At 36.9% G+C, this 16,767-nt stretch overlaps 3 protein-coding genes across 11 annotated transcripts; all 3 read left to right on the top strand.

Moving 5' to 3' along the window:
- Window positions 1–1,489: 1,489 nt before the first annotated feature.
- LOC126699013 (uncharacterized) lies at window positions 1,490–5,962 on the top strand. 2 transcript variants are annotated; one of them, XM_050396558.1, is made up of 3 exons: window positions 1,514–2,726; window positions 5,362–5,441; window positions 5,545–5,962. In XM_050396558.1, exons 1-3 carry the CDS (start codon window positions 1,872–1,874, stop codon window positions 5,675–5,677), a joined length of 1,068 nt encoding a protein of 355 aa, XP_050252515.1. In that variant the 5' UTR covers window positions 1,514–1,871; the 3' UTR covers window positions 5,678–5,962. The 2 variants fall into 2 exon arrangements, with proteins under 2 accessions (XP_050252516.1, XP_050252515.1); XM_050396559.1 differs by lacking the exons at window positions 5,362–5,441; window positions 5,545–5,962 and adding an exon at window positions 3,557–5,355 and having other exon boundaries at window positions 1,490–2,726.
- Window positions 5,963–7,478: 1,516 nt separating this feature from the next.
- Window positions 7,479–10,883, top strand: LOC126699514 (transcription termination factor MTERF8, chloroplastic). 8 transcript variants are annotated; one of them, XM_050397383.1, is made up of 4 exons: window positions 7,479–7,903; window positions 8,016–9,305; window positions 9,437–9,509; window positions 10,614–10,883. In XM_050397383.1, the coding sequence occupies exons 1-3, from the start codon at window positions 7,609–7,611 to the stop codon at window positions 9,475–9,477; spliced, it is 1,626 nt and encodes a 541-aa protein (XP_050253340.1). In that variant the 5' UTR covers window positions 7,479–7,608; the 3' UTR covers window positions 9,478–9,509; window positions 10,614–10,883. The 8 variants fall into 8 exon arrangements, with proteins under 8 accessions (XP_050253340.1, XP_050253335.1, XP_050253339.1 ...); XM_050397378.1 differs by having other exon boundaries at window positions 9,397–9,509; XM_050397382.1 differs by lacking the exon at window positions 10,614–10,883 and adding an exon at window positions 10,413–10,607.
- Window positions 10,884–12,101: 1,218 nt separating this feature from the next.
- Window positions 12,102–16,559, top strand: LOC126698965 (subtilisin-like protease SBT3.9). Its single transcript, XM_050396508.1, has 10 exons — window positions 12,102–12,355; window positions 12,456–12,547; window positions 12,651–12,748; window positions 13,533–13,688; window positions 13,789–14,462; window positions 14,570–14,649; window positions 14,965–15,210; window positions 15,301–15,415; window positions 15,520–15,706; window positions 15,820–16,559. The coding sequence occupies exons 1-10, from the start codon at window positions 12,221–12,223 to the stop codon at window positions 16,380–16,382; spliced, it is 2,346 nt and encodes a 781-aa protein (XP_050252465.1). The 5' UTR covers window positions 12,102–12,220; the 3' UTR covers window positions 16,383–16,559.
- The last annotated feature ends 208 nt before the right edge of the window (window positions 16,560–16,767 follow it).

Below are 16,767 nucleotides of genomic sequence, written 5' to 3'. Positions count from 1 at the left end.
TTTGCATACTTTTCCAAATCAATCCTCATAAATTTCAAGGGTTGTTGCAAAAGTAAAAAATAAATTTAATCTTAAACTTAAATAATAAAAAAGTTTGATGTCTAGATAAGTGAATTTTGATTGTGGGGGAACCAATATCACATGTTTTTATATACATTTTGCCACAACTATTTTATGTGACAGATTGTAATTAACTATCTGTCATTATAACATAGATCTACCATATTTTCACCGCTTAGTATATAACATAAGACAATTGTGGTGGAGTGTGTGATATTGGTTATAATTATGGGAGAAAAGAGAAGATCATAACTAGTTATAATTGTTGTGTGTGTGTGTTATTATAAATAATTTTTTTTTTTTAAAAGAAGAAAAAAAGGTTGCTATGTGTGTTATTTTATCCATCAAGTTAAAAAGAAGTGAGAAGTGTGGGTTTCAGTTAAATTAATTGGTAAAGTCATTTGTTATCATGAAATAAAATATATGAGATTCAAAACCTATCTAAACAAAAAATCAATTGGCATCTTGACTTGATAATAAATATAACAAAAAACATGGAGCAAATCTAGAAATTCTATCATATCTTAAAAAAAAAAAAACGAGGGACTTATTTATTTCAAGAGTCATTTTAGACTTCTAGTACCACAAACTAAGTCATAGCTTTTGCCACAATGTGGTAGACTGTAACTAGTTGTCTGTCACTTTCACATAAATCCATCACTTTTTATCCCATAACTTAGAATCAGATATGTGGATAGTTGTGACAAATGTTGTAGTGTAGAGTATTCACATTAGCCTCCTTAAATATTTAGTTAAACTAACCCAAAAAACTCAACTTTTTTTTTTTTTTTTTATGAAGTTCAACTATCATTTTTTTTTTATACACATACATTGGTTTCAATACTATATCACTATTTCATTTAAATACATTTTTTCTTTTTTACTTCCTATTCACATGTTAATACCAAAACCCACAGCCATCCGGCACAACCTAGCCTAGCCAAAACCTTGCAAAATTCACTAGCGATCTTCCTCACCACCATCATTGGAATCATCACTCGGCCTTTGCCTCTCAGTGCCGTTGCTTAGCTCGATTTGGGACTGTGAATCAGATTTTTGCCTAACAATTGAGTCTTCTTTAACTCAGTAAATCACATATGGGTTGTTGATGGGAGTTTTCGAAGTGGGTTTTTGATGGGTTTCTTCAACTCGGAGAATCTTTTCGAATCTACTGGGTAAACAGTTGTTTTTTTTTTTTATAGGTTTGATGTTGGTTCGAATAGTGGTGCTTAGGTCTTTGGGTGGTTTGACGATGGTAGCATACAATGCAGAGAGAAAGGGGAATAAAAAATCATTTTCTTTATCATTGGGCAGGAGTAGTGTATCGCCACAAGTAAGGTGTGACTATTCCTCGTTAAGTTAGTTTGAGGAGTCTAATGTGAAACACTTTTTAGGGTTTTCAGCCAAATTTTTAGCATCAAACTAGTTTGAAGAGTCTAATGAGAATGCTCTTAGTTTAGTTGGTAACATTTTTTTTTTTTGGGCCCCAAAAAAAAAAAAAAAAACTTTGTCTTTCCTTCCGACAGACCAACAGTTGATTTCCTCTAATGAAATCAAACTATGCCACGTGGAGGTAAAGCAGGTGTGCCCACTCTCTCGAGTCTCCTCAAGCTTCTTTCTTTTCATCTGCAATCGGAGTTTCAACTTCTTCAGGTTCGAACTTCAAACACCAAAACCCTATCTCAGGCCTCTCTCTCTTTCTCTCTCTCTCAACACTCTCTTCGGGTTTACACACAACCCCTCCAATTCCCACCACTCACCTCCCTCCACGTGTCACTCTTACAATAACAACAACAACAACAACAATAATAATGCTCTGCTCGGTCCCACCCGGCAAGTCCGCGTCCAACTGGCTCGACCGTCTCCGGTCCAACAAAGGTTTCCCGACAACCTCCGACGATGATCAAAACAACCTCGACCACTTCCTCCTCAATCATGACCCAAACCCAAACCCGAACCCGAACCCTACCGAGTCCACTCGCTCCGACTCTGGCTCCACTCAGTCCGACCACGACCGACTCCATCGAAACAGTACTCATCATCAACAACAGCAACAACACAAACAAATGTACAGTTTAATGAGCAATGTCTTGTCGGAGCTCTTCTTCATGGACGGTGTTGATGATGATGATCACATCCAAAGCTCCAAACTTTCCAGGAAAAAGTTTCCCAGGAAACAAACAAACCCCAAATTCCTAACCTCAACCACCACCACCACCACCACCACCAACAACAACAACAACAACCCTAGTCCCCAATACGTGACTACCCCAGCAACGGCTTCGTTTGATTCGAATAACAGTTTGAAGGAAGTGAAAGAAAATAATGTGGAGGAAGAAGAAGAGGAGGAGGGGAAGAAGATGAAGTTGAAGAATAATAAGAAGAAGGAGAAGAGAGAGTTAGTGGGGTATTCGAGAAGTGAAGTGACGGTGATTGATACTAGTTTTGGGGTGTGGAAGAGTGAGAAGGTTGTGTATAGGAGAAAGAATGTATGGAAAGTTAGGAACTTTGGAAGGAAGAGGAAGAGAATGAATGGTGGGTGTGATGATGACGATGATAATGATGATGATAATGATGATCCTGATGATGATGAATATGAAAATGCTGGTGGGGTTTTGAAGAAAATGAAAGTTTTGGGTTCGGATTCTATAGAGGCTTCCAATGAAGTAAGATGTTTGATTTGATTCTATGTATATGTATTTGCTTGCAGTTGGGAAGTTATGTTTGATTGAATTTTGTGGTTTTTGTAGTTTAGGATGTTGGTGTGTTTGTATGTATGAGTTGATTGCTTGCTTGTGCCTTAGATGTCATAGTATTCATGTGTGCAAAAATCATATTGCAATGGCATTCTGTTTTGGTGAATATGTTGTTGTGGTTTCTGTAGTAATCTGATAATTTCGGTTTTGGTTTTTGTTATTGTATGTTTAGGATGTTAGTTTCGATTGCGTCTTGTCTTACAATTTATGTGAGGATGAGTCTCATGATGATTGGGTGAAATGTTTTGTTTTGAAACTTCACGATCCAGAGTTGGGGAGGGATGGTTTTGATAATGGTTAAAGCACATTTCATTATCTTCTCGTTTGGATTTGTGAGATGAATGCATTCTGGAATTGAGTATTTCATATGCAGCTGTAATGCTTTAAATTTCTGTATGATTGGTCTGAGTCATTTACAGCTAGAGGTTGAACTCTTAGTTAACTTCTTTTTAGCTTGTATTGGCATGTGTTGTGAGTTTGGTGTCTGTTTTGAAACAATGACTTAAGCTTGAATGATTCCGTTTCTCATATTTTACATGCCATAGGAATTTCTAGATTTCATGTGAACATTTTAATGATTTTAGTGTGGTTGGACTTGAAAATTATATTGAACTATAAGTTTCCTCCCCAATCTTAGATTAGTGACTATTGGTGTATTTTGCTTTGAGCATTTTTCTATCTAATTGAAAAACTGTCATCTTATATTTTTTCTTCTTTAATAGTTTGTATTTTATGGATAGTTTTTCATTCAACATTGACGGAGACAAGGTTTGTGAAGTGCTTGACAAATGTGAATTGGAGTTTTGACAAGTTGATCATGCATATGCTTGTTGGAATGTCACCAGCAAGCATCAGAATAAAGATGATTGGTTTGCTATCTAACATGATGTCACTCTTATATGATGAAGTTATTGGGCCATTTTTAGAATATGAGAGGGAGCATATGGCATAAGCATTGTTGAGAGTATGGCCAAGCATCTATGCCTACTGCCCAGATCCTCTGCCTTGAAATGCTTAAATTACGTTATTTATGGCTTTTTATAGTGTCATAAAATATAAGCTGCAAATTGCTTTGCACTTTTCTGAGTGATGATGTGAATGTTGCTAATCATTTGATTAGTGTTTGAACGTAATAAGCAATTTCTTGGCAGATTATTTGTGCCATTTTTTTTATATGTAATAAACAATGTTGCTAACAAATTTTTTTTTTTTGGTTGATGTGTTTGTGAATTTTAATTGGCTGCAACAGCATTCTGGTTAATAAAATACTTTTAATTGAATTGTTTTCCAAGATAAACCTTATCCAGAAATACACTTTTTTCTTCCCTTGTGTTGTTGCTCTCAATGTGATTAAGACACACCTAGCAAATTCATGCTCTTTTTATTGTTGTGGTACCTCATCATTTTTTCTTACTTTGGGACTTTTCAAGTGTTTATAGTTTCATATTAAAATATTAAGACAAATTGAACTTAGAAGAGGTATTTGATTGCAGCAATGTGTAGGATTGATTTAGGTTTTCCCTGTGTTCCTGTTGGTGATATATAAGTTTTAATGTTGGATCTTATTGAGGTTGTTTATTCCAGGAGGCCTAGAAACTAAAAGTTAGACATTCTCCTATTTGGTAATAAAAATTTTCTGATCTTTCATGTAATTACATATGTTGGATGAATTAATAGGTACAAATGAATTTAAATAGTTGCTGAAACTTCAATTATTTAACTCAAAGACTGGATTAAATGCTGCTGACATTCATCCTTCTGCCTTTAGACAGCCTTGATCTATCATATTGAGCATGAGGTCTTTACTGATTCCTGACTCCTCATTTTAATGTCACATAAAATTTTCTGGTTTTTGACAGACTATTTGACTTTTTGTGTTTCAAAATGCTTACTTGACAATTGACATTGTCTATAACTAGGTTTCATTGTTAAATGCATTATCTATTGACAAAATTACAATGGTGAAATAAATTTTAAGTGGTATTTTTTTTTTCTCTATTTAGTAATGGTTATCCTGTGTGTTGTAAGGATGCATTCCATTTGTTTCTATTCATCCATTATTAAAAAGCCATAATTTTCATGAAGGATTTTGTTTTGTTGTCATCAGTTGAAGCTATTATCCTTTCCCCACCCCCTTTCCTTGTAACCGTTGAGGAATAAGCTCTCTGTCTGACCTCTTTATATTTCTGAATTTGCTTGACTTAATTAACTAGTAATAAGCAATCAAGTGAATGTATTAATTTTTTTTCTCCCTCCGTTGCATAGAGTTAGTTTTCATCCCAATTTAGTTAGTGCCTATCTGGTTATGAAGCTACCAATGGCAGCATCATGCATGACTATATGAAGGGGTTTACTCCCATGACTTTACCTTATGCAGTGAATAACTTAAGAGTTTGAATTCTCCTGATTTTTTTTTTCCTTGAAAACTTTATTCCCTTCCTTTAGAGGATGTAAAATACTATGAGCTGTTAATGGTTCTAACTGGAGAGAAATCCTGATTGTATGGACTTAAGAATTGTATATTTGCCTCTACTGCATTTTGCAGGGACAGAATCCTCAGAATGATGTGCGAGAAGAAGTTTATAAAGAAAGAACTGACGATCTTATTCAAGTCCCTAAAAAGAGGCAAGTACACTTGCTAGCTGCATAAGGTTTCTGATGTTATTTTATCTCAATTTGCATTGCTGTATGCCAACTGAAAATACATGGTATTATGATTGTCTTGCAGGTTGCCTTTTCCCAGATCATGTGGAAAATCAAGAAAAGGAGGCTCATCTGTTATCCTTATCAAAGGTCTCCCTACAGGCAAGAAAAATGGAGAAAAAGTTAACAGCAAATGCCACAAGGACACTCAAAGATAAGTCAAGCGACTCAAGCCTGATGGAACTGCTACTTAAAAGTTCTGAATTTAATAGGGCTAATGGTCTGTGATAGAACCTCCTACTTGATGTTTCTCCCTGTGATAGCACTAGTGCTCTTCTATTAGCGTTTGGTTCTATTTACAACCATGTTTATTGTATGGAAGAAATTGGGGTCAACTCACAGTTGGACTTCAAGCTTCTGCGATTCTTACAATTGTCAGAACCAATCAACATTGTGTGAATATTTATTTTTTCATTCAAAGTAGAGTGATGATTTCATTTTTAGTTTCTGTGAGGATATTTGATGTGTAACGCCTGATCTGGAATTTGATTTTAGACTAAAGGGTAAAATGTATGGACAATCCGACTTTTATCCTATTCTAATCACACCCACTCAGTTTCCATGTATTAATTAAACTCATTTTGCTTCATGATTGAATTAACCACACCTTTTCCCTCCACTATGCTGTTTACAATAGTTTATAGAAGTTACGATGCATGGCAGTATGCCACACACTTGACAACCAACTAGTTATTTTTGCACATTTATACAATTATCTTTTATATATAACTAAATTATTTTGAATCATCCTAATAGGGAAGACAAAATACCTTCATTCTGACCATATTAGTCTCGTTTTGCATGGGTTTTTTTTGTCATGAAGAGGGGGTGGAACAAGGATAGATTTTGCCTATCCTGCCCGTATCACCCTGGATGTATATAATTTTTTTATTTTTTATTTTTTATACATATCTTTTTATCATTCCCAAAACATCTCTCTCTCTCTCATAAGTGCTGATATCACCCCATTAGAGATGGCAATATGCCTTTGCTCCTCCTTGTCCTGACTTGGTTCACTCTAGTTGTTCCTACTTCAAAGAAGGGATAAGAGACCCATGATCCGGTCATGTTTTATTCCATTGTGACTTGCAATTGGGGCTTCCACCTTCAAATGTCATTATCGAGTCTAACTAGGTCACTTTAAGCATGTAACATTAGGCCTCTTACTTAACAATCATTTAAACTTAGGTAAATATATCAAAGTTTCTCAATTTATACCGAATGATGAATCAGTGATTACACGACTAATTTGGTGATGATGAACTCAAAAGAATACCTTTGGACACTTGAAATGAATATAAATTACTTAGATGACACAAGTGTGGTATTGGTCTAATACTTTGATGCCTAAGTTAGTAATCTCTTCTAAGGAGTTTTTAGTGTTAGAAATTATCTCATATGTCATTCTAGTAAAAAGACTTTGAATTATAGGAGTTAGTTTGGCATAGGTCATGGTCAAAAATGGGTGTTGATGCCATGATAATGGGTAAAAATTGAGAGAATCACTTTGATTGTGGTGAGAATCTCGACCTGATGTGTTTCTTTCCTACAAATATAGTTCCTATGTCCCAAATTTTAGGCTTCCTTTTAGAGGGAATAACTTGTTGACTATGGTAATGCTTGTCCAACAAGCTCACTTGATTAATGCTAATCAAAACTATCGACGATATTTCTCCTTAAGATATTTGGGATTGTGATCAATTAGGCTTTAGATGAATTACAAAATTTAAGAGATAAAAAAGTGAATATCCATTATAAATGAAAAAAAAAAAAAAAAAAAACCCTTAGTTTCTTGGAATCTTTTTGATTTAAGAAAAACTTGGGTAAAAAAATCATTTACGAAGTTTCCTTAATGGGCTTAGTTTCCAAATTGCAGGCCTTGAAGGTATACATTGGATGGACCAAAGAATCTAAAAAGACGTAACATAGGCCTACCTATACAAAAACATTCGCTAGAGGAAATCCCATTTCTCTCCTCGTAGTCCACAAATTTCACATATTTTAACTTCGCAGTTGAAAGTTGAAACACCCGCGTCTTGCTGCAACACTCTACTAAGCGCTAAACTCACCTGCTGGTTGTTGAGTACAAATGGTTGCACTACTCACTTTGTTCACAAACCCAATCCTTTCTTCTCCATCTTCTTGTTCTTCTTCTTCTACTACTCTTCTTCTACACCCTCCAATCCCTCCCACAACTGTTCACTTTTCACTCTCTTCAGTTTCAGCTTTCCATCCCCACGAATGGTTCTCTATCTCAAAGTTCAGTAAAGCCTCAAGAAACGAGCTCAAACCGCTATTTCCCCAACTGGGTCTTCGACCCACTAGACATATCTCAATCCAATGCAGTTGCATCAACTCCCCCGCCAATCTTCACACTGATATAGGTGAGTGACTCTCAGAGTCAATTTCTCAAACACAATGTAGTCTTTCCAAATATTCTCATTGTCATGTTCCCTAATAGGGATATGTTTTATTTGTTATGTTTTTTTGTTTCAGGGATTCTCTTTCCATTCTTCAGAGAACTTGGACTTGAAGATAAAGAAACTGAATTAGTCTTGGACAAAAACCCAACTCTTGCATTGACATCTTTGGATTCAATACGTGCTCGGGTTCGTTCTTTGCTATCACTTAGAATCGATAGCCTTACACTTAGTTACTTGATTGTCAAATGTCCTAGTGTGTTAACCGCTGAGGAAATTGATCCATTTATATGTTTTGTGCGTGATGAATTGGAAAATAAGATTGAGCCCATGCAGCTCAAGCACCTTTTGACTACCGCGGATCCTAGATTCTTGGTGGGTTTTGATAAAAAGGTTAAATTGCTTCTTGATCGTGGAGTTCCGAGTGAAAAGATTGGTTATGTGCTCAACCATGTCAAGTTAGCTAAAGCAGTGTGTCTTAGGCCAATTGAAGAGATCGATAGGACCATTACATTTTTTATCCCATATGGCGGTATTGATTTGATTGTAAGGCGTCCGGAAATTCTTAATTATAATTTGGAAAGTCAGTTGATACCTAGAATTGGGTTCCTTTTGGATCTTAGTGGGGGAGATAAGGATGCCACAGGGAATGTGGTGCGTAGGCTCCCAATGATTTTAAGTTACAGTGTGGAGCATTTGGAGGGCCATGTAGAGTTCTTGAGGTCATTTGCTGGCCTAAATAATCAGGAAATTTTCAAGATTTTTCTTGTGTTCCCAAGTGTGGTTAGTGCTAGCAAAGAGCGGAAATTGCGTCCCAGGATAGAGTTTCTCAAGCAATGTGGGTTGGATTCCAACGATATTTTCAAGTTCTTGATCAAAGCTCCCTTGTTTCTAGGCCTTTCATTTGATAACCTCAATTATAAACTAGTGTTTTTGGTGAAGATTGGGTATAAATATAGGACAAGGGACATGGCAATGGCAATGGGATCTGTGACCAGGACAAGCTGTGAGAATTTGCGAAAGGTAATTTGGCTATTCTTGAGTTATGGGTTGTCTTACAGTGACATTGTTTCCATGAGCACGAAGCACCCACAGATACTGCAATACAATCATAGTTCTTTGGAGGAGAAGATGGAGTACTTGATAGAGGACATGGGTCGTGAAGTTGGAGAATTGTTGGCTTTTCCGGCATTCCTTGGTTACAAGCTTGATGAGAGAATTAAGGTTAGGTATGAGGCAAAGAAGAAGATTACTGGAGAAGGAATGTCAATCAATAAGCTGTTAACTGTTTCGACTAAGAGATTCTTGACAAAGAAGAAAGAGAAAAAATTACTACATGCAGTCGAGAATCTAACTTGCGATGAAGGTTAGATAAGTTGGATAGTAATATGTTCCTTTCCTTAATTGAGGCACTTATGATGGCTTTATTGAATAACTTCTTGAAACTCTCTCGTCAGCTACTTGTGATGTATGCGAATTCCCTTTTTACTATGTTAGCTGGTGCAGACAATTGCAACTTGGGGAGTACAGAAAATTGAGATGATTCTTCAAACAATGGAAGACTTGAAAGGTATGAAGCTTGAGCAGTAGGAAATCTGCTCTGGGATAAGCTTTATTATGCTCACATCAATATTTGAAACTGACTGTATATTTATCTTTGCTATGTTAAGAAAGAAGCTGGTTTCTTCTTTCTTCTGTCTCTCAATTATTTGTTTCCTTTCTTTCTAGCAACCGTTAGTGGGAGGGATAAAAAATTCTTTGAAAATATGTCTTATTTTCATCCACTAACCTGAATTATTACAATGGAATTGACTTGTGGAATAGACCATAATGCTCTTATTTCTGAAAGTTTGGCTCTTCTGAATTTTGTTTCCCCCACAACAGGACCATCAACCTGACCGTCGGCAAATGTTCATTGTAAAGAGCCCACTCATGTGCACCTTTATTGAATAGATACATTTATGATGTTTCTCTAACATCCAGTGCTGTCATGGAAGTTGGATGCCTTGTATTAGTTGTATGTAAACCAATGGACTGGTTGGTTTAGATTGTTAATGATATGAGATTGCATCTTATGATATCTGGTATTAACTATTTTTGTCCATTTAGCACAAAAAGTAGATGGTGAATGGTGGGAGTCAATGCTTAAATCTTGTCAGCCATTTAGCCTTAATATCACTTATTTTGTTAGAATGTCACTTCCGATAATGGGATGAAAGTGCGAAAGGTGATTTGGACATGATGTTATGACAACATTTGAATCAAAAGTATTATTGACTTGTTGGTTGATCTGGAAATCACTTAATGAAGCTTATTTTCATAAAACAAGGCCATGCCTGTTTAGCAGCAGCTGTGCTTGTATTGATTTTTTTGCCTACTGAAGATCAAATTACAAGTAGCTTTGTTGACACAAAGAACCCTATGGCTCTTAACTAAATTCCAAAATTTATTAAAAACTGTATCTGTGATGTAGCCATTGCTGCTGTGATCATTATAGCAATTAGCAAAAGCAAGGGGCGGTGCTGTGGAGGTTGGTTGAAGCCTGAATGGTTTTCTATGCATCTCCCATGTGCTGAAGCTCTAGCAGCAAAAGAAACAGTTAATGACAGCCGATATTCATTGTACTCGCATACAGTTACTCTATCCAGCTTATTTCTTTCTTTTCTGATTCTAGGACATCTAACTTGGGGAAGAGCCATAAAAGTTGCCCAGACCAGTCAGTCATTCTGAGTTTTAAAAGGTCTTGGTTTGTCAAAGTTTTTCTAGTGCTGTCAGAGGAGGATGTGCCTTGCCAAATTGGGTGTCTTCATCTCCTTCCTCAACAGTTTATATCTTGTCTATATAGATGCATCGTTTCCCCCTGGGTGCCTCTAATTGGCTTGGTTATTTTCACTTTCTTTTTGTAAAAATCAACTCAATATATATCAATAAGAATATTTGTCTATTGGTTTGGAAGAAGAATGAGGCAAAGTAATGGAAATCGAGGTTTTGTATGCAATAAAGTTTGGAACATATTGATCCGATACAGATGGTTCTAGACAATACCAGGTGAAGGATGTAGTTTATTTGGTCCCCAGGTTTATATTTTTAATAAATAGTTTGAAGAATCAATTTGGTCAAGGTGTATTCGAGTAGTCTTTGATATAATTAAAGAATATTATCAAGATTAAAATAGTACACTTGGAAGTTATGGAAAATTTTTCATTTTCTTCTAGAGGTTAGATCACTGGAGCTAATTTAAAGAGTTGGTCTAAGGCCTAAAACAGTTCCTTTGTTGTAGTTGGTTCTGAGTATGCCTCCACTATATTTTTCAATACCTTGTTACAAAGGTATTGAAAAATATAGTATGCCTCCACTATATTTTTCAATACCTTGGTCCCCAGGTTTATATTTCTACATTAGAGCGCTTTTTCTTTTTCCTTTATGTTGCTTCCAAAGGGACTAACAACTCATATTCAACTATTCTGAAGTAGTCCAAGTCGTCCAAGGTATCACTTCACTTGCTTTATGTCTATGAAATATATCCACTTAAAGTGGGAGCAGAACAATTCCCCCTTTGAAAAGAGAGGAAGAAGTGGCAAATTGTTTGAGTAATAGTACTGATTATCTAGGAAGCACGGACACAGATACGATACGGTAATACAAGCAATTTCTGAAAAATTATAACATAAAATGACCAGTACAACATAGATATGACACGAGTATAATACAAATACAACACGGGTATAACACTCTAAATGAAGTGTCCGCGCTTCCTAGTTGATTACGCAACACTGGCATAGAAGAAATTTCAAGAATATTTCTATAGCGTCAGCAATAATATGACAAATAGTAGACTTACAATCCTAAGAGGACCACAAAGAAGATTACAAAGAATTTAAAAATATATATAATCTGGAATAGTGGTACAAAAAGTTGTTCAATAATTAAAGTTGCTTTGAAAGAAGTCTTCTGAGAAAAAAATGACTCCAAGGAATGATTTCGACCCTTGGTGAAGTTGTCAGCACTTAGAATCAAGTACTCACTTTCTTATCATTTGAGGTAGTCATAGCTCATATCAGATATAAACAATTAATTACTAGAATAGGGATCTAAGCAGTAATAAGCGGGTTTCCTCATGTGAAATGTATTTGTTTAGTCTTTTGGTTTATTCTAGATAAAGTAGCTTTCGCTTAATCAACGCAACATGAGAATCATCAGTATCTTTTTTTCTCCATTGTCAATATAAAAGATAACCTGCTCCCCGTTATCTCTCTCTCTCACACTCACACTTGCGCAGGCATGCATACAAGCACAATGAACTCAGTTCGATGTAGCAAGAGCAGCAACAAAAGTCTCTCACTTGTTTTCTTGTGTCTTCTCTCATTTCTAAATGAGCAACATACTGTGCTCACTCTTGCTGAAGCCAAAAGCAATGTAATAAGTTTTACTATTGTTTGCCTATACTATAGCTGTTGCTTTCCTTCTCATACCTTGAACCATTTTTGTCAACTAACTATATAGTGAGAATTAACAGGTTTACATCGTTTATATGGGAACACGGCAGCATGATGATCCAGAACTCCTTGCAGAAACCCATCACACAATGCTTGCTAGAGTCCTTGGAAGGTATAACATGAGAAACATAATTCCTTGAGGTTTCAGGTTGATGGTGGCTTTAGTTCAGAAATAGTTTGAGCCAGAACTGATTGTTCAATATGTACTTGTGCAGCATAGAAGCATCTGCAGAAGCCATGGTCTATAGCTACAAACATGGCTTCTCTGGTTTTGCAGCCAAGCTGACCAAGGCTCAAGCGCAAGCAATATCAGGTACTCCTTCAATTAGAACTACGAAACATTTCTACATTCATGCAAGTCTTCTTTATTGGTGCTACTGCTACAGTCATCACATTGTGAAGAAATGAACTTGAAAGCAGATGGAACCATGAAACATAAAGTAAGACATGACAAGGCCATCAACATAAGTTACATGCTAAGCACACTGCAGCCAGAGCAAATGCCATTAAATGATTGAACAATAACAAATAAATCATAAAAGTCTTGAAATTTAAAGGTTTTAGAATTAATATTTTATAGTCCTGCAATCTTTAATACAGTCAATTTCAAGCCTAAAGCGGTGGCCTCCATTTTCTGTCTTTGAGTCTTGAGGGTTGTAGTTAGCTGTTGGTTCTGTTTATGTATTCTGTTAGCTTGTTTTCAGCTCCTTGTTTTGTTTGTGTAGATGTGGCTTTGTTGGTCTGCAGCTCAGCTGCCGGCTTTTGTAATTTCTTTTATTGTGTTTAATGAAATTTCTCATTTAAAAAAAGAAACACGCTGAACAACTCCTCGCCAAACAAAGTTCATGTAAGAAAAAGTTCTACATTCAGTAAAAAAGACTTTTTCCCTGCTTGATCCATTTCAATTAATCCTTGAATCAGTCAGGGTTGCAACCTCTGGATCCCACACCTGTGCTAGGGTAAAAAAGTGTTAAAGAGATAAAAGCTATGATTTCAAGACAATATTTGACACAAACATTTTTCAAATTTCAACTATTGTAAATATGCTCCTTACCACAGATTTAAAGCATTGTCCTACATTTCTTGTTTGGTTGCAGAGTTACCTACTGTGTTACAAGTCATACCCAATCGCTTTCATAAGTTACAAACCACAAGAAGTTGGGACTACCTTCAACTGTCTTCGTATTCTATAACTAATGTCCTGCACAAATCTAAAATGGGCAATGGCGTTATCATTGGTCTCATTGATACAGGTACTGTTCCTCTCCTCTCTGTGAACATGTGTGCCCTTGTTGTGTGCAAGCGCGTGCATTCATATCTCTCACCAAACTAATCCCAATAAATGGTCAGCAGGGATATGGCCAGAATCCCAAGTTTTCCAAGATGAAGGTCTAGGGCCAATTCCTTCTAGATGGAGGGGCATTTGTGAGTCAGGAGAGCTGTTCAATACAAGGAAGACCTGTAATAGAAAACTTATTGGAGCTCGTTACTTCATCAAGGGACTCCAAGCTGAGTATGGACATCCATACAACAGTACTGAATATCAAGAATGCTTGTCCCCAAGAGATCTATTGGGACATGGAACATCCACATCTTCAATTGCATGTGGATCCTTTGTGGCCAATGTGAGCTACAAAGGACTAGGTGTTGGCACTGTGAGGGGTGGCGCACCCCTAGCCAGGCTGGCTATGTATAAAGTATGCTGGAATCTGTATGGAGGAGGAGTATGTACAGGTGCTGACATTCTGAAAGCCTTTGATGAAGCTACACATGATGGGGTAGATGTGCTATCACTGTCCATTGCCCCTGATCTTCCCTTTCCTGATGTGGAGATACACAATGGGATCTCCATTGGTGCCTTCCATGCTGTGGCCAAGGGAATCACTGTAGTGTGTGCAGCTGGAAATGCTGGCCCAAGTGCTCAAACGATACAGAACACATCACCTTGGATCATAACTGTTGCAGCAAGCACTATAGACCGGTCTTTCCCTACACCCATCACCCTTGGAAACAACTGGACTACAATGGTAATTCTCCACACCGGATCATGCACTTCATAAAAAAGGAAGAAAAGTAAAAATCCATGTCTCATCAGTTTCTTTACATTGTTGCAATGAACGGTTATTAATTGTAGGGCCAAGCGATGTTTACAGGAAAGGATACAGGGTTCATCAATCTGGTCTACCCTGAGGTGCCAGAACTCCTATCCCCCCGGTACATATATCCTACAGAGAACATAGTGCTGCTTTAAAGTCTTTACATTTCATTATATGTATTGTGTTCACCAGGCCCTCTAAATTCCCTTCACATGGGCTGTCTACTAAGGACTAGTATAGCTTAAATATCTAATCAGGTATATGATGCACTTGTCATGTCTGCATCATATTATTCCCTCTAGTTTTAGCAAGTAATTGCGCCTACTCTTTGCATGAGAGTATGTGGCATATAACCATTAAAGAAAACCTTAGTTCAACTATGACTTTGTCAATAACAATTTTCAGCTTTTATTTTCCTGGAGTTGTTATACAGTTACTGCGAATCTCTCACACCAAATGATACTTGGTTGGCTGGAAATGTGGTGCTCTGCTTCACTTCAAATTCTAATCAGTACGCAGTAGAGGATGCTGCATGGTCTGTCAAAGATATTGGTTGTTTGGGACTAATTATTGCTATAAATCCCAGTAGGTCCCTGCATTCATGTGATGATAACTTCCCTTGTGTTCAAGTAAGCTATGAAATTGGTACCCAGATACTCTACTATATTCGCTCTACCAGGTATCACCATTGTCCATGCTATCAAAGATGTAATCATCACCATGGTTGCTCTTGTTGATATCAAATTCATAAATCACATAATTGTTGCAGGAATCCAGTTGTCAGGATTAGGCCTTCCAAAACACATCTCGGTAGACCTGTGTCAACCAACGTGGCATACTTCTCATCTAGAGGGCCTAGTTCCATAAGCCCAGCAATACTAAAGGTATTTCCTTATTATTCAAAGCTAATACAGAAAAGTTGTATGTGGGATGTCAGAAATTACTGGTATCTGTCTCATTGGTGTTCCAATGTGGTCTAATGACACAGCCAGATGTAGCTGCCCCGGGTGTCCATATACTAGCAGCAGTTTCTCCTCGTAACCCAGAAATTGCATATAAGTTTCAATCAGGAACATCCATGGCAACTCCTCATGTCTCAGGCATTGTTGCATTGCTCAAATCATTGCACCCAGATTGGTCCCCTGCTGCTATCAAATCAGCACTTGTAACCACAGGTACTTATATTGCGCTTTCTTTCAAGTACTGCAATGTCCTTTGCTACTTACACTTTAGATGCATGCATGGTTTAAAATGCATCAAATTAATATGGTATAATCATAATCTGCAGCATGGACTACTGATCCATCCGGTGAACCAGTATTTGCAGAGGGAGAGCCAATGAAACTTGCTGATCCATTCGATTATGGTGGTGGAATTGTTAACTCAAATAGGGCAGCAGATCCTGGTCTTGTGTATGACATGGGGACAGCAGATTATATACAGTACCTCTGTGCCATGGGCAACAACAACTCTGCCATTTCCCAGCTTACTGAGCATCCCACATTCTGCCCCATAAAACAACCATCTATTTTGGACGTAAACCTCCCTTCTATAACTATCCCAACCCTTGGAAATTCAACAACTCTTACCAGAACTGTCACAAATGTTGGAGCGGTTAATTCCAGATATGTGGCCATTATTGAGCCTCCGCGTGGCATAACTATAGCAGTAAAACCTCATATATTGATCTTCAATTCTATGATTAAGACAATCTCTTTCACTGTTAGGGTTTCCTCTACTCAGAAAGTGAGCACAGGATACTCTTTTGGAAGCTTGACTTGGACTGATGGGGTGCATACTGTAAGAAGTCCAATATCAGTGAGAACTGAGATAGTAGAATCTTATGATTGATCAGAAGGTAATGATCTGGATAGGCAAGCATGTCCAATTAAAATTGTAAAGTTATCATAGTGACTTTGAATAAAATAAAAAATGGCTGCAGTCTCTAAACATTAAAATTATGCAAGCAAACAAAACTGCTTCTAATACTCTTGATATGGGTAATCCATTTAGATTATTTTGATATCAGTTCAATGGCTCCTTAAAAGCCTACATTTAGCAACCATCAAGGCACAGAAACTATACATTTCAAGCATAACAAAAAAAATAAGATAAAGAACTGGCATTTTAACAGAAACATGAGTTTGAAGTTGTGGAAGTATAGAAAAGAGAGCACAGCAGCAACTTAAATTGTCTTAGCCTCTTAAGTTTAGACAGAAAGAAGGGTATAAAACAG

Source organism: Quercus robur, chromosome 9 (genome assembly GCF_932294415.1).
Source record: "Quercus robur chromosome 9, dhQueRobu3.1, whole genome shotgun sequence".
Taxonomy (NCBI): domain Eukaryota; kingdom Viridiplantae; phylum Streptophyta; class Magnoliopsida; order Fagales; family Fagaceae; genus Quercus; species Quercus robur.
Note: the sequence above shows the minus strand (reverse complement) of the source record. Positions and strands in the feature narration are given on the sequence as shown.

What these genes read in the sequence shown, in the direction of transcription:
- LOC126699013 (XM_050396558.1), top strand. Translation starts at nt 1,872, where the DNA reads ATGCTCTGCTCGGTCCCACCCGGCAAGTCCGCGTCCAACTGGCTCGAC. An exon ending in CTATAGAGGCTTCCAATGAA is followed by an intron (nt 2,727 to 5,361) that starts GTAAGATGTTTG and finishes TGCATTTTGCAG; the next exon opens with GGACAGAATCCTCAGAATGA. An exon ending in ATTCAAGTCCCTAAAAAGAG is followed by an intron (nt 5,442 to 5,544) that starts GCAAGTACACTT and finishes ATTGTCTTGCAG; the next exon opens with GTTGCCTTTTCCCAGATCAT.
- LOC126698965 (XM_050396508.1), top strand. Translation starts at nt 12,221, where the DNA reads ATGCATACAAGCACAATGAACTCAGTTCGATGTAGCAAGAGCAGCAAC. An exon ending in TAAGCCCAGCAATACTAAAG is followed by an intron (nt 15,416 to 15,519) that starts GTATTTCCTTAT and finishes CTAATGACACAG; the next exon opens with CCAGATGTAGCTGCCCCGGG. An exon ending in ATCAGCACTTGTAACCACAG is followed by an intron (nt 15,707 to 15,819) that starts GTACTTATATTG and finishes CATAATCTGCAG; the next exon opens with CATGGACTACTGATCCATCC.
- LOC126699514 (XM_050397378.1), top strand. Translation starts at nt 7,609, where the DNA reads ATGGTTGCACTACTCACTTTGTTCACAAACCCAATCCTTTCTTCTCCA. An exon ending in CAATCTTCACACTGATATAG is followed by an intron (nt 7,904 to 8,015) that starts GTGAGTGACTCT and finishes TTTTTGTTTCAG; the next exon opens with GGATTCTCTTTCCATTCTTC. An exon ending in GAATCTAACTTGCGATGAAG is followed by an intron (nt 9,306 to 9,396) that starts GTTAGATAAGTT and finishes CTCTCTCGTCAG; the next exon opens with CTACTTGTGATGTATGCGAA.